We start from the raw sequence: 22,729 nt of genomic DNA, 5'->3' as shown, positions 1-22,729 counted from the left end.
TATACGCCCCACGGAGATCTATCTTAGAGAACCACTTGGCCCCCTTTATGCGAGCAAACAAATCAGTCAGCAGTGGCAACGGATATTGATATTTAACCGTGATTTTATTCAAAAGCCGATAATCAATACACGGCCTCAAAGAGCCATCTTTCTTAGACACAAAGAAAAAACCGGCTCCTAAGGGAGATGACGAAGGACGAATATGTCCCTTTTCCAAGGACTCCTTTATATATTCTCGCATAGCAGCATGTTCAGGCACAGACAGATTAAATAAACGACCCTTAGGGTATTTACTACCCGGAATCAAATCTATGGCACAATCGCACTCCCGGTGCGGAGGTAATGAACGAAGCTTAGGTTCTTCAAAAACGTCACGATAGTCAGACAAGAATTCAGGAATCTCAGAGGGAATAGATGATGAAATGGAAACCAAAGGTACGTCCCCATGCATCCCCTTACATCCCCAGCTTAACACAGACATAGCTTTCCAGTCGAGGACTGGGTTATGAGATTGCAGCCATGGCAATCCAAGCACCAACACATCATGTAGATTATACAGCACAAGAAAGCGAATAATCTCCTGATGATCCGGATTAATTCGCATAGTTACTTGTGTCCAGTATTGTGGTTTATTACTAGCCAATGGGGTGGAGTCAATCCCCTTCAGAGGTATAGGAGTTTCAAGAGGCTCTAAATCATACCCACAGCGTTTGGCAAAGGACCAATCCATAAGACTCAAAGCGGCGCCAGAGTCGACATAGGCGTCCGCGGTAATAGATGATAAAGAACAAATCAGGGTCACAGATAGAATAAACTTAGACTGAAAAGTGCCAATTGAAACTGACTTATCAAGCTTCTTAGTGCGCTTAGAGCATGCTGATATAACATGAGTTGAATCACCACAATAAAAGCACAACCCATTTTTTCGTCTAAAATTCTGCCGTTCGCTTCTGGACAGAATTCTATCACATTGCATATTCTCTGGCGTCTTCTCAGTAGACACCGCCAAATGGTGCACAGGTTTGCGCTCCCGCAGACGTCTATCGATCTGGATAGCCATTGTCATGGACTCATTCAGACCCGCAGGCACAGGGAACCCCACCATAACATCCTTAATGGCATCAGAGAGACCCTCTCTGAAATTCGCCGCCAGGGCGCACTCATTCCACTGAGTAAGCACAGACCATTTACGGAATTTTTGGCAGTATATTTCAACTTCATCTTGCCCCTGAGATAGGGACATCAAGGCTTTTTCCGCCTGAAGCTCTAAATGAGGTTCCTCATAAAGCAACCCCAAGGCCAGAAAAAACGCATCCACATTGAGCAACGCAGGATCCCCTGGAGCCAATGCAAAAGCCCAATCTTGAGGGTCACCCCGGAGCAAGGAAATCACAATCCTGACCTGCTGTGCAGGATCTCCAGCAGAGCGAGATTTCAGGGACAAAAACAACTTGCAATTATTTTTGAAATTTTGAAAGCAAGATCTATTCCCCGAGAAAAATTCAGGCAAAGGAATTCTAGGTTCAGATATAGGAACATGAACAACAAAATCTTGTAAATTTTGAACCTTCGTGGTGAGATTATTCAAACCTGCAGCTAAACTCTGAATATCCATTTTAAACAGGTGAACACAGAGCCATTCCAGGATTAGAAGGAGAGAGAGAGAGGAAGGCTGCAATATAGGCAGACTTGCAAGTGATTCAATTGAAAGCACACTCAGAACTGAAGGAAAAAGCCCAGCATACATATGAACTAGCTCTTGGAAGGATGGAAACTTAAACTGACCATGAACTAAACCTGCCGCACAACTAACAGTAGCCGGGTAGCGTAGCCTGCGTTTTATCCCTAGACGCTCAGCGCCAGCCGGAGGACTAACTAATCCTGGCAGAGGAAAATACAGTCCTGGCTCACCTCTAGAGAAATTTCCCCGAAAGGCAGACAGAGGCCCCCACATATATTGGCGGTGATTTTAGATGAAAATGACAAACGTAGTATGAAAATAGGTTTAGCAAAATCGAGGTCCGCTTACTAGATAGCAGGAAGACAGAAAGGGCACTTTCATGGTCAGCTGAAAACCCTATCAAAATACCATCCTGAAATTACTTTAAGACTCTAGTATTAACTCATAACATCAGAGTGGCAATTTCAGATCACAAGAGCTTTCCAGACACAGAAACGAAACTGCAGCTGTGAACTGGAACAAAATGCAAAAAACAAACAAGGACAAAAGTCCGACTTAGCTGGGAGTTGTCTAGAAGCAGGAACATGCACAGAAAGGCTTCTGATTACAATGTTGACCGGCATGGAAGTGACAGAGGAGCAAGGTTAAATAGCGACTCCCACATCCTGATGGGAACAGGTGAACAGAGGGGATGATGCACACAAGTTCAATTCCACCAGTGGCCACCGGGGGAGCCCAAAATCCAATTTCACAACAGAGCCCCCTCCCTGCGCGATGCTTCCTTGTACCGCCGGCACACCGCGATCATGTTTGACCGCGGTGTGCCGGGGGTTAATGTGCCGGGGGCGGTCCGTGACCGCTCCTGGCACATATGTCATGATTCTCAATGGCGAGAGAACATAGCCCAGCATATATGAGAACTAGCTCTTGGAAGATGGAAACTATACTGACCATGAACTAAACCTGCCGCACAACTAGAAGTGGCCGGGTAGCATGCCTATGTTTTTTTTATCCCTAGATGCCCAGCGCCAGCCGGAGAACTACCTAATCCTAGCAGAGGAAAAGACAGTCCTGGCTCACCTCTAGAGAAATTTTCCCAAAAGGCAGACAGAGGCCCCCACATATATTGGCGGTGATTTTAGATGAAATGACAAACGTAGTATGAAAATAGGTTTAGCAAAAATCGAGGTCCGCTTACTAGATAGCAAGAAGACAGAAAGGGCACTTTCATGGTCAGCAGAAAACCCTATCAAAACACCATCCAGAAATTACTTTAAGACTCTAGCATTAACTCATAACACCAGAGTGGCAATTTCCGCTCACAAGAGCTTTCCAGACACAGTAACGAAACAGCAGCTGTGAACAGGAACAAAATGCAAAAACACACAAGGACAAAAGTCCAACTTAGCTGGGAGTTGTCTAGTAGCAGGAACATGCACAGAAAGGCTTCTGATTACATTGTTGACCGGCATGAAACTGACAGAGGAGCAAGGTTATATAGCGACTCCCACATCCTGATAGGAGCAGGTGAACAGAGGGGATGATGCACACAAGTACAATTCCACAAGTGGCCACCGGGGGAGCCCAGAATCCAATTTCACAACAGTACCCCCCCTCAAGGAGGGGGCACCGAACCCTCACCAGAACCACCAGGGCGATCAGGATGAGCCCTATGAAAGGCACGGACAAGATCGGAGGCATGAACATCAGAGGCAGTGACCCAAGAATTATCCTCCTGACCGTATCCCTTCCATTTGACCAGATACTGGAGTTTCCGTCTGGAAACACGAGAGTCCAAGATCTTTTCCACAACGTACTCCAACTCACCCTCAACCAACACCGGAGCAGGAGGCTCAACGGAAGGCACAGCCGGTACCTCATACCTGCGCAACAATGACCGATGAAAAACATTATGAATCGAAAAGGATGCAGGGAGGTCCAAACGGAAGGACACAGGGTTAAGAATCTCCAATATCTTGTACGGGCCGATGAACCGAGGCTTAAACTTAGGAGAAGAAACCCTCATAGGGACAAAACGAGAAGACAACCACACCAAGTCCCCAACACAAAGCCGAGGACCAACACGACGACGGCGGTTGGCAAAAAGCTGAGTCTTCTCCTGGGACAACTTCAAATTGTCCACCACCTGCCCCCAAATCTGATGCAACCTCTCCACCACAGCATCCACTCCAGGACAATCCGAAGATTCCACTTGACCGGAGGAAAATCGAGGATGAAACCCCGAATTACAGAAAAACGGGGACACCAAGGTGGCAGAGCTGGCCCGATTATTGAGGGCGAACTCCGCCAAAGGCAAAAAAGCAACCCAATCATCCTGATCCGCAGACACAAAACACCTCAAATATGTCTCCAAGGTCTGATTAGTCCGCTCGGTCTGGCCATTAGTCTGAGGATGGAAAGCAGACGAAAAAGACAAATCTATGCCCATCCTAGCACAGAATGCCCGCCAAAATCTAGACACGAATTGGGTCCCTCTGTCAGAAACGATATTCTCCGGAATACCATGCAAACGAACAACATTTTGAAAAAACAGAGGAACCAACTCGGAAGAAGAAGGCAACTTAGGCAAGGGAACCAGATGGACCATCTTAGAGAAACGGTCACACACCACCCAGATGACAGACATCTTATGAGAAACAGGCAGATCCGAAATAAAATCCATCGAGATGTGCGTCCAAGGCCTCTTCGGGATAGGCAAGGGTAACAACAATCCACTAGCCCGAGAACAACAAGGCTTGGCCCGAGCACAAACGTCACAAGACTGCACAAAGCCTCGCACATCTCGTGACAGGGAAGGCCACCAGAAGGACCTTGCCACCAAATCCCTGGTACCAAAGATTCCAGGATGACCTGCCAACGCAGAAGAATGAACCTCAGAGATGACTCTACTGGTCCAATCATCAGGAACAAACAGTCTACCAGGTGGGCAACGATCAGGTCTATCCGCCTGAAACTCCTGCAAGGCCCGCCGCAGGTCTGGAGAAACGGCAGACAATATCACTCTGTCTTTAAGGATACCTGTGGGCTCAGAATTACCAGGGGAGTCAGGCTCAAAACTCCTAGAAAGGGCATCCGCCTTAACATTCTTAGAACCCGGTAGGTAAGACACCACAAAATTAAACCGAGAGAAAAACAACGACCAGCGCGCCTGTCTAGGATTCAGGCGCCTGGCAGACTCAAGGTAAATTAAATTTTTGTGGTCAGTCAATACCACCACCTGATGTCTGGCCCCCTCAAGCCAGTGACGCCACTCCTCAAAAGCCCACTTCATGGCCAAAAGCTCCCGATTCCCAATATCATAATTCCGCTCGGCGGGCGAAAATTTACGGGAAAAAAAAGCACAAGGTCTCATCACGGAGCAGTCGGAACTTCTCTGCGACAACACCGCCCCAGCTCCGATTTCAGAAGCGTCGACCTCAACCTGAAAAGGAAGAGCAACATCAGGCTGACGCAACACTGGGGCGGAAGAAAAGCGGCGCTTGAGCTCCCGAAAGGCCTCCACAGCATCAGGGGACCAATCAGCAACATCAGCACCCTTCTTAGTCAAATCAGTCAATGGTTTTACAACATCAGAAAAACCAGCAATAAATCGACGATAAAAGTTAGCAAAGCCCAAAAATTTCTGAAGACTCTTAAGAGAAGAGGGTTGCGTCCAATCACCAATAGCCTGAACCTTGACAGGATCCATCTCGATGGAAGAGGGGGAAAAAATGTATCCCAAGAAGGAAATCTTTTGAACCCCAAAAACACACTTAGAACCCTTCACACACAAGGAATTAGACCGCAAAACCTGAAAAACCCTCCTGACCTGCTGGACATGAGAGTCCCAGTCATCCGAAAAAATCAGAATATCATCCAGATACACAATCATAAATTTGTCCAAATAATCGCGGAAAATGTCATGCATAAAGGACTGGAAGACTGAAGGGGCATTTGAAAGACCAAAAGGCATCACCAAATACTCAAAATGGCCCTCGGGCGTATTAAATGCGGTTTTCCACTCATCCCCCTGCTTGATTCGCACCAAATTATACGCCCCACGGAGATCAATCTTAGAGAACCACTTGGCCCCCTTTATACGAGCAAACAAATCAGTAAGCAGTGGTAACGGATATTGATATTTAACCGTGATTTTATTCAAAAGTCGATAATCAATACACGGCCTCAAAGAGCCGTCTTTCTTAGACACAAAGAAAAAACCGGCTCCTAAGGGAGATGACGAAGGACGAATATGTCCCTTTTCCAAGGACTCCTTTATATATTCTCGCATAGCCGCGTGTTCAGGCACAGACAGATTAAATAAACGACCCTTAGGGTATTTACTACCCGGGATCAAGTCTATGGCACAATCGCACTCCCGGTGCGGAGGTAGTGAACCAACCTTGGGTTCTTCAAAAACGTCACGAAAGTCAGACAAGAATTCAGGAATCTCAGAGGGAATAGATGATGAAATGGAAACCAAAGGTACGTCCCCATGAGTTCCTTTACATCCCCAGCTTAACACAGACATAGCTCTCCAGTCGAGGACTGGGTTATGAGATTGCAGCCATGGCAATCCCAGCACCAAAACATCATGTAGATTATACAGCACCAGAAAGCGAATAACCTCCTGGTGATCCGGATTAACACGCATAGTCACTTGTGTCCAGTATTGTGGTTTATTACTAGCCAATGGGGTGGAGTCAATCCCTTTCAGAGGTATCGGAGCCTCCAATGGCTCCAAATCATACCCACAGCGTTTGGCAAAGGACCAATCCATAAGACTCAAAGCAGCGCCAGAGTCGACATAGGCGTCCGCGGTAATAGATGACAAAGAACAAATCAGGGTCACAGATAGAATAAACTTAGACTGTAAAGTGCTAATTGAAACAGACTTGTCAGGCTTCTTAGTACGCTTAAAGCATGCTGATATAACATGAGTTGAATCACCACAATAGAAGCACAACCCATTTTTTCGTCTAAAATTCTGCCGCTCGCTTCTGGACAGAATTCTATCACATTGCATATTTTCTGGCGTTTTCTCAGTAGACACCGCCAAATGGTGCACAGGTTTGCGCTCCCGCAGACGCCTATCGATCTGAATAGCCATCGTCATGGACTCATTCAGACTCGCAGGCACAGGGAACCCCACCATAACATCCTTAATGGCATCAGAGAGACCTTCTCTGAAAATCGCCGCCAGGGCGCACTCATTCCACTGAGTAAGCACAGACCATTTGCGGAATTTTTGGCAGTATATTTCAGCTTCATCTTGCCCCTGAGACAAGGACATCAAGGCCTTTTCCGCCTGAAGCTCTAAATGAGGTTCCTCATAAAGCAACCCCAAGGCCAGAAAAAACGCATCCACATTGAGCAACGCAGGATCCCCTGGTGCCAATGCAAAAGCCCAGTCTTGAGGGTCGCCCCGGAGCAAGGAAATTACAATCCTGACCTGCTGTGCAGGGTCTCCGGCAGAGCGAGACTTCAGGGACAAAAACAATTTGCAATTATTTTTAAAATTTTGAAAGTGAGATCTATTCCCCGAGAAGAATTCAGGCAAAGGAATTCTAGGCTCAGACATAGGTGCATGAACAACAAAATCTTGCAAATTTTGTACCTTTGTGGCGAGATTATTCAAACCTGTAGCTACACTCTGAAGATCCATTTGAAACAGGTGAACACAGAGCCATTCAAGGATAAGAAGGAGAGAAAGAGAGGAAGGCTGCAGTATAGGCAGACTAGCAAGTGATTCAATTAAGAGCACACTCAGAACTAGAGGGAAAAAAAAAAAAAAAAATTGTAGCAGACTTCTTTTTTCTCTCCTTTCTCAGCCAGTAATTTAACCCTTTTTTTTGGCCGGTCAAACTGTCATGATTCTCAATGGCGAGAGAACATAGCCCAGCATATATGAGAACTAGCTCTTGGAAGATGGAAACTATACTGACCATGAACTAAACCTGCCGCACAACTAGAAGTGGCCGGGTAGCATGCCTACGTTTTTTTTATCCCTAGATGCCCAGCGCCAGCCGGAGAACTACCTAATCCTAGCAGAGGAAAAGACAGTCCTGGCTCACCTCTAGAGAAATTTTCCCAAAAGGCAGACAGAGGCCCCCACATATATTGGCGGTGATTTTAGATGAAATGACAAACGTAGTATGAAAATAGGTTTAGCAAAAATCGAGGTCCGCTTACTAGATAGCAAGAAGACAGAAAGGGCACTTTCATGGTCAGCAGAAAACCCTATCAAAACACCATCCAGAAATTACTTTAAGACTCTAGCATTAACTCATAACACCAGAGTGGCAATTTCCGCTCACAAGAGCTTTCCAGACACAGTAACGAAACAGCAGCTGTGAACAGGAACAAAATGCAAAAACACACAAGGACAAAAGTCCAACTTAGCTGGGAGTTGTCTAGTAGCAGGAACATGCACAGAAAGGCTTCTGATTACATTGTTGACCGGCATGAAACTGACAGAGGAGCAAGGTTATATAGCGACTCCCACATCCTGATAGGAGCAGGTGAACAGAGGGGATGATGCACACAAGTACAATTCCACAAGTGGCCACCGGGGGAGCCCAGAATCCAATTTCACAACACACATAGTGCCGGATGTCAGCTGCGATAGGCAGCTGACACCCGGCCGCGATCACGGGGGGAGTGCGGCCGATCGCGCTGGACGTACTATTCCGTCCTTGGGAATTAGGGCCCACCCCACATGGATGGAATAGTACATCCAATGGCAGAAAGGAGTTAACAGTAATATGCCACTGATTGCACCATCTGTTATTAATGTATAATATCATCCCACCACCATTCTTCTTCTTTTTACCTGCTCTGCAGCCTCTGAAAGGTCTCCACACTTCACAAGGAATATGTGGTATGGCCACAGCTGGAGAAGACTTCAACCTGCTCAGCTTCAGAAGTCAATCCCTTGAATACACAACTAGTGGTGAGCGATACCATCCGATACTTGAAAGTATCGGTATCGGAAAGTATCGGCCAATACCGGCAAAGTATCGGATCTAATCCGATACCGATACCCGATACCAATACAAGTCAATGGGACTCAAGTATCGGACGGTATCCCTGATGGTTCCCAGGGTCTGAAGGAGAGGAAACTCTCCTTCAGGCCCTGGGATCCATATTAATGTGTAAAATAAAGAATTAAAATAAAAAATATTGATATACTCACCTCTCCGACGCAGCCTGCACCTTATCGAGGGAACCGGCAGCCTTCTTTGCTTAAAATGTGCGCGTTTACTGCCTTCCGTGACGTCACGGCTTCTGATTGGTCGCGTGCCGCCCATGTGACCGCGACGCGACCAATCACAACAAGCCTAATTCGGCATTCAGGACCTGAAAATTACGTCACGGCTTGTTGTGATAGGTCGCGTCGCGGTCACATGGGCGGCACGCGACCAATCAGAAGCCGTGAAGTAATTTTCAGGTCCTGAATGCCTAGAATTCGGCATTCAGGACCTGAAAATTACGTCACGGCTTGTTGTGGTTGGTCGCGTCGCGGTCACATGGGCGGCACGCGACCAATCAGAAGCCGTGATGTAATTTTCAGGTCCTGAATGCCTAGAATTCGGCATTCAGGACCTGAAAATTACGTCACGGCTTGTTGTGATTGGTCGCGTCGCGGTCACATGGGCGGCACACGACCAATCAGGAGCCGTGACATCATGGAAGGCAGTAAGCACGCGCATTTTAAGCAAAGAAGGCTGCCGGTTACTACCAGGGCGCGTCAGAGGGTGAGTATATCCCTATTTTTTATTTTAATTCTTTATTTTTTACATGGATATGGATCCCAGGGCCTGAAGGAGAGTTTCCTCTCCTTCAGACCCTGGGAACCATACACTGGGAACTTCCGATTCCGATTCCCGATACCACAAAAGTATCGGATCTCGGTATCGGAATTCCGATACAGCAAATATCGGCCGATACCCGATACTTGCGGTATCGGAATGCTCAACACTATACACAACACATTTAGTGACAGGCTTGGGACTGCCAGCAGATCAGTGACCCTTTCCTTTGCTCCAGTCTACGCTGTGTCTGACTGTCCAGTGTTCACCTCTGTACCCAGATGGCTGCATCAGTAACCAACAAGGTAGAAGCTGTGTGTATTGCAGAACTGTAGTTGACAGTGGTTGTATGTCCAAGGGTGATATTAACTGCTCATCACTAGTATCCAATTAGGAGTTTCATGTACCTGTGGGGGAAGTACGTAGTAGTGGCAGATCCGGGTAACGATCCAGAGCTCAGTGTGCAAGGGCGTTTGGTTGGTTGTGGTGAGTGGTTTCCACCTTCCCTCAATGGTCTGCCATGCAGGAACAGTGCGATCCACAGGGTATAAATTATCCATCAATCCAAGATTAAAATTAGGGGTCCGCCAAAGTTCAGAAGGTCCAAAAGAACAGACAACAGGCAAAACTGTAACAGAAACAAACTGAGTAGCTGCTGCTGCAATGGGCTGCCAGTAGCACGGCGCCAGTATTATCTCCTCTATGTCCTCTGTCTTGCAGAGAGCAGACAGACACATCTGCTCACTCCAGAGTCAAGAGTCAAAGCCAGGGATGTAAAAGGGATGGGCTTATGGCTAAGATCTGAATTTTCCTATAGACTTCCCTGGCACTACTTGAAGTGCAGCTTTACTAGCCCTACTCTTCAAGATTTTTGAATGTTGGCATATAATGCTTTCTGACTTCTGCTTGTAAAAAGTAATGACTGACAGATTACGTCGGGAGTTTTTGCTATGGTATCACAGCGTGAGTGATTTTTATCTCATCATGACCCATTATTATTTTGTGCTACTTGAATCTATAAGAAACAAAAACACGTAACAATGCATCTTAAAGTTAACCTAAGTCATGCTGCCCAAACTGCAGCAGCATGAATCTGAGCCTGGCTGCATGCTTCAGAATTTTCCACATAGCGTGAAACCTGTCAATTACCTGCAGCATTGCTGGGAAGAGCCAACTGGGGGCAGAGGCGGGCTAGTCTCATCTCTGACTATAGTCGAATCTTTAAAGTACATTCAATGTATAACGGTTACAAATGTGCACTGATATTATGATTCATGCTGCCTGGGCCTTGGGCAGCAAGAATCAAGTGACACCTTCTTTTAAGGGAACCCAGCCAGCACCAAATAATATAGATAGGACCTAATTCATTATTGAATTTTCTCTTTTTTTTAATCTAGTTTTTGGTGTTTTTCGCCTGTTTTTTATTTGCTCCGTATTTTTTTACAAAAGTTTTTAGCTGATTCACGAATTGCGACTTTTTAAAAAGTCATTTTTGCAGAAAACAGGTCAAATAGTCTCCCCACCCTAGAGGAGTGATGTTATGTACGCTTTAAATTTTTACACTAATTTTGTGACATTTTAGCAAATTCTGACTTTTTTTGCTAAAATGTTGAAAAAAGGTTAACCAAAAAAAGAGCATTTTTTCCATGCTCACAATTCATGAATGCACTACTTTGAAGAGTATAGCACAAAACATGTTAACGAATATTAATGGTCACAAAAAAATGTGAATTAAAAAAAAAATAATTGGGGCCTTAGTGTACTTCACTTCTTGCCTATACCGTGTGCTCTGTGTGGAGCGGTGTTGGCTTGTGCACATGGAAGAGCTCTGAGTCATTATTTTTGTGCACAGTGTGGCAGAATTGCTTATTATAAGGTCGATAATAATAATAATCTTTATTTCTATATAGCGCTGACATATTCTGCAGCGCTTTACAGTTTGCACACATTATCGTCCCTGTCCCCAATGAGGCTCACAATTTACATTCCCTATCAGTATGTTTTTGGAATGTGGGAGGAAACCGGAGAACCCACGCAAACACAGGGAGAACATCCAAACTCCTTGCAGATGTTGTCCTTGGTGGGGTTTGAACACAGGACTCCAGAGCCGCAAGGCTGCAGTGCTAACCTCTGAGCCACCAAGATGACGCTCTTTAGCAAATTACTACGTTTGTGTATTCATAGTATTCACATGTTCTTGACACTAAACTCTCCTTTATGAAATCTTGCCTATGCGTGTGATCTCAGAACCTGGAGTTTCACTGAACTAATCTTCTGCCATGATATTATTAAATGTCAGATGGGTTCTTAAATGATTGTGCCATTATAAAGAAAAGTTTTAATAGTCAGTTAGTAAAAATGATATAAAATAGGAGGCATGTAGCACAATATTATGATTTTATGCTTAGATATCAAATGACAGTTTTAACTTATCAAACATTAGACATTAATATACCAAATAGTGATGAGCGAGCATGCTGAGCATGTTATCTGAGCATGCTCGTGCGTTAAGAGAGTATCATGGCTGCATTTGTTGCAGCTGCTGAACAGGCGCGACATATGCAGCCGCAGGGACTCGAAAGTAGCATCCGAGCAAGCCAAAGACACTCAGGCATGCTCAGATGACTCCTTGTCCAAGCATGCTCTCTAATCACTAGTACTGAAGAAATATGGCTTTTGGCACATTGAACCATCAGCCTTATATATCAGTGGTTTGAATTCATGTTGTACATTGGCTGTATTTGTTTGTTTTTTTCACTTTTTCATATTGTTGGAACACTCAAACCACAAAAACACGTAATTACAATCATAATCTCTTTTAAATGACATCTCTTTTAGGACGTTGGTAACAGCATATCTTCTGCTGGGCTCGGCGTTCCACCTGTAAGTGATGTCTCATGCTTAATTTATACCCTCCCTAGGCTTAAAATCATCTCACAGCAGCCTATCATTTGTTTATGCTCTTGGGGGGGGGTTATTTTTATTATTTTTATATTTACTTAAAGGCATGTAACTGGGGCCAAAAATTATTTGTTCAGTTGGGTTTCATTAAAACTTATGCACCGCTTGCCTTCTACAGCCTTTCTGTTGTACTATTACTGGTTGCAGAAGGAGATAACCGAGAATCTGTCAGTTGGTGTGCCAGCATGGTCTGATGTGGAATCTGCTGTTGTCTATCCTTTTCTGGACTCCTCTCAGCTGATTTACGACCACAGATCACATCAAAGTTGCAATAAAACAAAAAGCCTGGGAAAGCCAAACAGTGCAGAATTTTTAATAAAACTCAATTGCAAAAATGATTGTTTTAGCCCCAAATGCATGCATTTAAGTGAAATAGAAAAATGATCCTCAAAAGAGAACAACCCCTTTAATAGTGAGTATATATTCCTTCCTTATCAAGTATACCATCTTGTACACTTTGGAAACCTTTTAGAACCATAGTGTTTCACTGTAGACGGTTTCATTTAGGCAGAAGATTTATAATATGAGTTTGGGCCAAGTAATAGTGCATGTTGCTTAGATTTTCTTGCCAAGCACGTCTTATTATTTGAGCAGATCGGAACCCTTACTCCAAGAGATTAAGATTTGCTTAAGAGCTTTATTAAAACGTACTGGGAGTAACTAGTAAAAGAAAATTCCAAGGTTTATCTGTGATATTTTAACAATTTAGCTACATAACTTAAGACTTGGTTTATCAAAGCCAACGGATTAGAAACATAGCCTAAATCATATCCTCGATATTCCTGGTCAGGTGGGTTAACATGCATCTTCAATAGCTTCATCTGAATGCTCATTTATCTATTCTTCCTGACTCCATCGTACATATGTATGCTCCTTTTGGCTAAGCATGTATGGGGGCTCTCTATGTGGAGAGGGACAGAATTTGCTGCCTGAAACAAGTCTTCTTACCAGTTCATGTGGTAACGCTTTTAACGTGATGCTCCAGGTCGGTACTATTTCAGTGGCTTAAAATTCTGAATTTTTAAATAAAAAAAACATTGGCTTGTGTCACCAATTTTTGAGACCCGTAACATTTTCAATTTTCCGTCAATGGAGCTTTGTGAGGACTTGCTTTTTTGTGTGGCAAACTGGTGTTTAGGTTGACTCTACTTTGGCGTAGATATGATGTTACTATTGCACATTTTGCAGAGTTGTGGGAACCAAAAAAAAAATTCTAGTGTTTCAATTCTTTTTCTCTTTACAAGGATCACACACTTAGTGATATAAAACATTTATCACTCACACTCAGAGGTAACACTTGTAATATCAATTATCGCCCTTTATCATATACAGATAAAGTTCTTGATTATAAGGTAAAGTTTATAATAACAATGGATGAAAGGTGGGCACCTGGTGTAAGGTACACCAGACAAAAGCGGAATCTTGGCACTGCAATTGGTCTGTAATCTGCTGGAGGTCCAAATTTCTATCTAAAAAGAGGTCCTCCTATTTTAATCCTCCTGTTTTTAATGAGAGATCACCACAAGGAAGTTTGGATTTAACCAATCCTAGCCACAGATCACAATTTTCAAAGAAGTAACCATTTGTCAGGATGTAGAGAGTAGTCGGACAACGCAATGGAATAGAGTCGGAAAATATACAATAAAAATAAAAATTTCAAGATAGGGGTCAAAGATAACATATCCATGGGCAAGAAAAGAAGCAAAGGCAAAAAACAGACAGGCAGTAGAAGATATATGCAGGCTAAAGGCAGTATGAAGGATTATTGACTGATGCTCAAGCAAAACTCAGAAGGCCCACAGTGATGCAGTGTTCTCATTGAGTAGAAACACTTAAGTGGAGAAAGGTACATAACAGTAGCTTCTTCTTAGGACCTCTACCAGAATTTATTTTATGAAGTGAAATGGAACTTTTCATGAGTTAGACTTTAATCAGAGAGAGCATATATCACTGTATAGTACTCAATATCACTCTGAACCAATATCCATGTAATTGATAAAGTAGTTAAGCTTGCCCAAAACAAACATGGATCTGATTAACCTCAAATTGGAGAGGTGAAGGTGTCAGGTGGTCTGGAAGTTTTAAAAGATTTGAAAATTTAGTTAAGATCAATGGAAGCTGTTTGGAATGAGAATACTGAAGCTGTGAAATGGGTACATATATCTGAACACCCACAAGACACAAAGGAAGCAAGATGCCAACTTGAAAGAGGTTATTCTTAATCCTTAGATTAAGGCTGTCAGCCCACTCCAATACACGTTAGACCGTATGCTGAAACCGTAGGTATCAGCGGATTTGGTAATCAATAGTCTGGGGCTCTAATCTGCTATTACTGAATGACAACTGAACCTGATTTGCTTTAGAGTCTAGGCTAGAAATGTTTGCCTCCAAGTTTTTTAACCTGGACCATGACATGTTGCAGCCTTTACAGTAGACCTATCAAAATTAATTTACAGTGATACAGCAGACTAACTGAATGCATACATGAAAAGGTTGGAGACTTCTAGTCTACTGCTGAGGTGACAAGTACAGATGAGCAGATCGATCTGCAGAGAATCAAGTCAAATTTTCTGAAACTTCCGGTTTCACGAGAATTCAAACTTTTTGAGTTTCAATTTACAAAAAATAACCTTGCTGCTGCTGAAGCACCAGATAGTGGGTTAAAAGAATTTTCCATGTTCGTGCATGCAGACTTCCTCACAATTCCCTGCAGCTATGTCATCTAAAGGATTATCTTTATTATTATTATCCCGTTCATGATGGAGCCCTTTTTTCGTTTTTACGTTTCTGTTTTTCGCTGTCGTTCCCAGAGCCATAACTTTTTTATTTTTCCATCAATATGGCCATGTGTGGGCTTGCTTTTTGTGGGACAAGTTGTACTTTTGAAGGACTGAATTGGTTTACCATATCATGTACTCAAAAATGGGAAAAAAATCCAAGTGCGGTGAAATTGAAAAATAAGTTGAAATTGCACAACAATTTTTTGGATTTCTTTTACCATGTTCACCAAATGCTAAAACTGACCTGACATTATGATTCTCCAGGTCATTATGAGTTAATAGACACCAAACATGTCTAGGGTCTTTTTTATTTAAGTGGTGAAAATCCAAACTTTGTTAAAAAAAAACAAAATTGCGTCATTTTCCTAGACCCGTATCGTCTCTATTTTTCATGATCTCGGGTTGGGTGCGTGCTTATGTTTTGCATGCCAAGTTGATGGTTTTAATGATTTGATTTTGGTGCAGATACAATCTTTTAATCGTCCATTATTGCATTTTAATGCAATGTTGCGGCGATCAAAAAACGTAATTCTGACGTTTTTACTTTTTTCTCAATTATGCCATTTAGCGATTGTATTCATTCTTTTTTTTAATTGATAGATCGGGTGATTCTGAACATGACAATAACAAACGTGCATGTTTGATTTTTTTTAATTTTATTTTGAATGGGGCGAAAGGGAGGTGATTTGAACTTTTATTTTTTTATTTTTTTAATATTTTTAAAATCTGTTTTTTTTTTTTTTACTTTTGGCATGCTTCAATAGTCTCCATGGGAGACTAGAAGCTGCCATAACTTGATCGGCTTTGTTACATACAGGCAATGATCAGATCGCCTCTATGTAGCGGAATTGCTGACTTGCTATGAGCACCGAGCACTGGGCGGTGCTCATAGCAATCTGGCAGTGACCACCATAGAGGTCTGCAGGAGACCTATGGTTGTCATGCCGACCCATCGGTGACCCGCAATCACGTGACAGGGTCAACAATGGGTGGGATTTCTTGTGCAATTGCCGGAAGCGCGCATTATATGCTGCTGTCAAAGTTTGACAGCGGCATTTAATGGGTTAACAGCCATGGGTGGATCGTGATTCCACAAGCGGCTGTTCCTGGCACATGTCAGCTGTTCAAAACAGCTGACATGTGCCAGGAAAGATGTGGGCTCAGCACCGGAGCACACATCAAAGGGAGAGTCACGGTATGCGTTGTACTAGTACGGCCCATGACGTGAAGGGGATAACTTGTACAGTGGTGGTCAGTATCTGAAGTAATTAGGAAAACACGGAACTTCTGGAATTCTGGTGGGGCACAAGTAGGATAGCCAAATCTGTCAGCTGTGATGTAGAAATACTTGGCACTTGTATTAAGTATTTCTACATCACAGTGGTCAGTATCTGGACCATCACTGATCAGCAATTCCCAGTGGAGCATGTATTGTACAGCAGAGTCGTTTTCCATATCCAGAGTCACTGGGTAAGTCTCCCTCTTCTGTAGAATATAAACACTTATGGTTAGTGGAGTCTTCTCTCTCCCATAGAGTGTTAGCTCTTATGGTCAGCAGAGTTCTCTCTATCCTCTCCCTCATGTGTATTTTCTGAGTAATTACAAGCCTTCAAGTACTGAGATTTGTGCTAATTTATTTGCTGCAAACCAAAATTCTGGGTAAAATTCAGTGAAGCTCATCTGTAGTGACAAGTTATTATGGGCATGGGCAGTGAGTCAGCCAATTATCTATGTGTACAATTATGACAGGGCTTAAAATTATTATAGGGTCTTATTGGTCTGTTTTACTTGCTTATTTGTCTGTGGGTGGTGGATTGAAGAGAAATATTGAGAAATATATGGAAGTTTACATAAAACTCTGCAGAAACTAGTCACAAACTGGTTTCCCAGATTAGAAACTATATTGTGAGAATATTTTATTGTCAGAAGTTTCTGATCTCCAGCAGAATAATTCTATTCTGTTGATGAGAATTTTCATAGAGCAAAGCTCAAGGGTGGAGGCTTCCAACCAAACAAATTATTTTTTCAGACAGGATGGCAGTGAAACTGACAGTAAAAGCTTCAAATTTTACATAAAAAGGTATGGGAACTTCAGGGTCAAAAAGAGCTAGTGCAAACACAAGGCATGTTTTAAAGAATGTAGGTATTTAATGTCACAAACTTCGTTTTCTCATTGTGTTCAGTCATAGTCGAAGAAATTATGTACAGCCCCAAAGTCAATGAACACTTGAGGAGTAGAGCATGAAAGATCACTGGGCAAATTTTTTTTTCCATTTTGAGAAGATCTCCAAAATCAGATCAAGAAGTTTCCCACTCAAGAATGAATTCAGATGTAGAACACACATTCTATAAAAGGAAGGCGGGAACACAAGAGTGATGACGTTGTGTAGGGAAGATGGAATATTATTTATGGTCTGTTTCTCTTTGACATGACCAGAAGGAAATGTGTAAAACTTCACTGTTCCAAGACAAATCTGAGTCCAGAGAATGGAACTTAAGGGCATATTGCCCAATTAATGTAAAATTACTCAGCTCAGAGTTCCTAGAGAAAAGAATACTGGTTCAATAATCCCCATGAGACATTTTTTTTGTTAATGAAATGTAGTGGATGCAAAATAGATAATTATTAGTGCTCTCTTTATAGTTATTATTCTTTTTGGATGTGCATATATTTCCCATGTGGGATTTTAACTTTGTGTCAGTTTTAGCTTAATTTTTGTTCCATTTTTTCGAGCTAATGCCAGCAGTGGATTCAAAGGTAATGAGATATTTAAAGGAAAGACCTATACTTTCTGTTGAATCCGGATTGTATTATCACTTAATAAATAACTACATATTAACTCACCTGCCAAAACAAAGATTAAAGTATTTGCCAATTGCATCTTTTTATATAAACTGTTTTGGAAGAATTATTAATCATAATGCCATGACTTCTGGCACTGTATAGCTAGAAAGATATACGGTAAGTGGAAGATTTCCACATCCTGATACTATGCCTGTGGATTATATCTTGTGTTGCCAATAAAGGGATTTCTTTTATGAGAACATGGAAGCTAAATTTTCCTAGACTACCTTAAGTAACAAAAATTCTGCCAAAACGTAAAGTGAACATGATATGAAAAATCTCTTAATACCTATAATCTTAAAGAGCTTATCAAAGGAAGATATTCTGGATGAAACTGATAATAGGAAGATAGATTTTTTTAAATACTGTAGACTAAAAGGCCGATAATACTGATGAACACTAAATAATGTCTCTTTTTGGACTTATGTAGAGTAATACATCTGTCAAGAACTCAGTTCAATGGTAAAATATCATACTGTTTATAAAATTCGAAGAAGACCTCTGCACAACTTGGTATCCCAAGTTGTTAAATAGTTTATGGCATATATAACCCTTTGCTTACCTCATATGTCTGATATGTGAAAGGATAAGAAGTAATTGAGCCAAACGTCTTTGCTGCTGCTGAAGGGACAGTCCAGTTTTGGCCATAAAATGCACCAATGTGTCTATAATTTTGTCCAAAATCAAATGAATTTGGTCTGTATCTTCTAGAGATTCTAAGGTACTAGACAAAAATGTATAAACACCTGAGAAAAAATAAAGACAGTTATCATTTACACCTTATTTAAAGACTTCTGATGACAGGTAAATCATATCTAAGCCTTCAAAGTGTTTGTCTCATGGAGACAACCACTGTATATATAACCTATTGGATACACGGCTATACAAGACAGACCAAGGTTCTGGATCTCCATTTATCTTAATAGCTGCTTTATAATGCAACAAGTATCAATTTACAGAACCCTGACCAGGAAACGTAAATAATCTGTTGTTGCTGAATGGAAGCTCGGAAACCATGCCCTACCTCCCTGGACCCATCTTTCTGGCTTGTTAATCAAAAACCAGGAGGCAATAATCAAAGTAAACACAGTTTCCTGGCGTTGCCGATAGACCAGGACCTGAGACTCGAATAGCACCACTCTAAATTGAACATTTCCTGATGACTGAGGGGCTGTTTGAAAACGTAGTTATGCCCTTTGGTCTCACTAATGCTCTTGCCATTTTTCAAAATTGGGCATTATGTGGTCATCTACCTGAATGACATTTTAGTGTACTCAGCGGACAGTCAAACCCATGTGCACCATCTGCGTATGGTTCTTGGGAGACTCAAGGAGAATCATTTATATGCTAAACTGGAAAAATGTTCATTTTTTGTGCAAGAACTGTCTTTTCTGGGTTTAATTGTGTCAAGAGAGCGATTCCGCATGGATCCTAAAAAGGTCCAGGCCATTATGGATTGGGTGCTGCCTCATGACTTGAAGGGGTTGCAGTGATTTTTGGGCTTTGCTAACTTCTACAGGAAGTTAGTTAAGGGTTTTTCACAGGTGGTAAAGCCTTTGACGGACCTCACCCTCAAGGGGGCTGATGTGAAAAATTGATCTGTGGCTGCAAAAAATTATTTCCTGACACTAATTCAATTTGCAAAGAGAGATTTTGGAGGCCCAAACCCGGACTCCTGGTAGTAAACCTCCAGGTAAATTGTTTGTACCAGAACAGTTCTGTCTCAGACTCCTGCAGGAGTTTCATGATTCTGTATTAAATGCCCATCCTGGGATTGCAGCTATGCGGGGGGTAGTTGCTAGGAGTTTCTGGTGGCCCTCTATGGTATCAGATATTAAAAAGTTTGTGACTTCATGTGGGGTGTGCTCCCGTTCCAAGAGTTCTCATACCCGGTCGGTCAGGGAATTGGGCCTTTGCCAATTCTGGATAGGCCATGGCCATATTTGTCCATGGATTTTATCACAAATATCCCTCCATCCAGGGGCAACTCCGTGGTATGGGTGGTGGTGGATAGGTTCTCCAAACAAGCCCACTTTGTACCTCTGCCTGCATTACCGTCTGCTGAAACCTTGGCCCGCTTATTTATACAGCATGTTGTTCGGTTGCATGGCGTGCCTGTGAATGTGATGTCCGACAGAGGTGTGCAGTTTGTGGCAAGGTTTTGGAGGGCTTTTTGTAAGAAGCTGGGGATAACGCTGTCTTTCTCCTCTGCCTATCTTCCGGAGTCTAATGGATAGACTGAATGCACGAATCAATCTTTGGAGAAAATTCTGAGATGCTTGGCCTCTTGCAGACGGGAGGACTGGTGTGAGGTATTGCACATGGCAGAATTTGCATTCAACTCTCATGTGAGTCAGTCCACTGGAAAGTCACCCTTTCAGGTCAACTATGGGTTTGACCCACATTTTGCGGAATTTATGTGGAATCCCACATGGATTCATGTTGTCCTGGAGCTGAATACATGGTACAAAGTTTGAGAAGTCTTTGGAGGGAGGTTCAGATGAACATCTCTAAAGCTCAGAAAAGGTACAAACGATTTGCAGACAGGAGGAGGGGACCAGGTCAGGTGTTTGTAGTAGGGGAGGTTATCCACCCATAATATCAAGCTTAAGATACCCTCTATGAAGCTGGGCCCCTAATTTATTGGTCCATGCAAAATTGTGGAGGTAGTTAATCCGGTGGCCTACAGACTACAGCTGCCCAGCTCCTTCAAAATATCTGCTGTCTTCCACAGGTCCCTGTTAAAGCCAGTGGGGACGGTTAGGGAAGATTAATTGTCTGATACTTTGCCAGTATTGGTAGAGGGACAGCTGGAGTATGAGGTGGGGCACATCATTGACTCTTGGTGGGTGCGCCGGAAGCTCCAGTATCTGATACATTGGAAAGGGTAGTCTCTTGCGGATCGGTCATGGGTCCCGGCCAGTTCGGTGCACGCCGACCATCTGGTGTGGGCCTTCCATGCCAGATATCCAGAGAAGCCTGGGGGTCCAGTGGTCTCCCTTTAAGAGGGGGCACTGTCATGGTTTGGACCGGGTTAATGCCCTGCCCTCTCAGGGTTAATTGTTGTAGCCTCCTTTTGGATCTGGGAGGGATATTTATACCCATGCTGGACTAGGATTCTCTGTCAGTTATACTTTCATTCTGTCTGTGTGCCTAACCCCTGGTGTGTGTGCATACTGTGTTGTTTGCTCTCCGTGCTAGATCTGGTCTGTTTGATTCTCTTGGCTTTCTGACCTCCAGCTTCCACCTGAATATCCTTCTGTCTCACCCTCCAGTACCTCACTCCCGGTTTTTGACCTCGGCACGTTTGACTACTCTCCGACACCGTTTGCCTCCATTGCACCCCGGCACCTGGCTCCACCCCTGGCCACTCCTCCTCTGTCACATGGTTCAGGTCCTGCTTGCTACCCAGTGAGTTCTCTGTCATTCTGCTCTGGGCTCCCTTACTGCAGCGAGTAGCTTCCCGGCAGTAGTTACACCCGGGATCCTTGACAGAACATTTCTTTTAGTATGGCAGTGCATATTATCCTGCTTAAGGGGACCACATTCATTAAGGATTACAGATACCATGAAGGGGTCTACTTTGCCTGTCCAGGATGATGGAAAGTGTCAAAGAACACCCAACTACAACTACAGTGGCATAGGGAGTGCAGTGGTAAGTCTAATCCATTCCTCCATTGCCTTTCCTTTGCTGTGGAATTTGAAATGTAAGGAAGTCATGATTTAGAATTAGCATTGCACTCCCAACTTCTAGACACCAACTTGCAAGCGGGGAAAGGACTGTCGATCTGAACAGAAGAAGCAGCATGAGCCAAACAGAGGGCTGGGGGATCATAGATGTGAAATGTCTCTTTTCTGTCCCTGAGGTGGAGGTTTTGTCGAAAGCCAGGACCAGGGCCAGATTTAAGAGGTGGGTGGCCCGGGGCCCATTTTGTTGCAGTATGTAATGCAAAAACACAAAATGAAACGAACGCAAGTTTATTTACAGAAATCATTTACACAGAGTAATTCAGGTAAAATCATTCATTTTTTACAATCCAGGCACTTTCCTTGATTTTGCAAAATGATGTCTAATGTCACTAAAGTCCAATTCACGCAGTATATCTGACTCGATACTCATGATAGTCAAATTTACAAGTCGTTCCTGCTTCATGGATGTCCTTAATCGGTTTTCAACTAATTTGAGTTTTGAGAAGGAACGCTCACCACTGCAGTTTGTTACCATCAAAATTAGATATATCCTTAGAGCTATCTCAATGTTTGGGAAAGTGTCCTGCACACCCTTTTCCATGATAAGCTTGTACATGAAAAGTTCAGTGCTGATATCTTTTGGCTCGTCGTCTGTGAATAAATTGGAAAATGTTACAAACTGACACAGTTCATCGATAAATGTAATGTCCAAGTCATCTGAATAAGACCTGACGAGTTGCTCTGATGTGGCCTTAAGCTCGTCTGAAGACAGTTCTTTCATATGGCAAAAAAAGCTAAATTTGCTTGATATATCTTTATTTTCATGAAGACTTTGGTCAAGAGAAGCGATAAACTGATCAATGATCGGCAAGAAAGTTTCTGTTCTGTATTTTTCAGAAGGGCTGAGTTGTACTTTTTCCTTATGGCCATAATCCAATGGATTGAGACACACGTTTCGGCG

The 22,729-nt window shown here is 43.0% G+C and overlaps 1 protein-coding gene across 1 annotated transcript in view; it reads right to left on the bottom strand.

The window, feature by feature from the left end:
• ESR1 (estrogen receptor 1) overlaps positions 1–22,729 on the bottom strand; it is a 499,107-nt gene that overhangs the window by 19,994 nt on the left and 456,384 nt on the right. Inside the window, exon 8 of the mRNA XM_077283086.1 lies at positions 18,641–18,824. Within this exon, the coding sequence (XP_077139201.1) occupies positions 18,641–18,824 (184 nt within the window). The remainder of the gene's footprint in view (positions 1–18,640; positions 18,825–22,729) is intronic.

This window comes from Ranitomeya variabilis, chromosome 2 (assembly GCF_051348905.1).
Source record: "Ranitomeya variabilis isolate aRanVar5 chromosome 2, aRanVar5.hap1, whole genome shotgun sequence".
Classification (NCBI taxonomy): domain Eukaryota; kingdom Metazoa; phylum Chordata; class Amphibia; order Anura; family Dendrobatidae; genus Ranitomeya; species Ranitomeya variabilis.
Note: the sequence above shows the minus strand (reverse complement) of the source record. Positions and strands in the feature narration are given on the sequence as shown.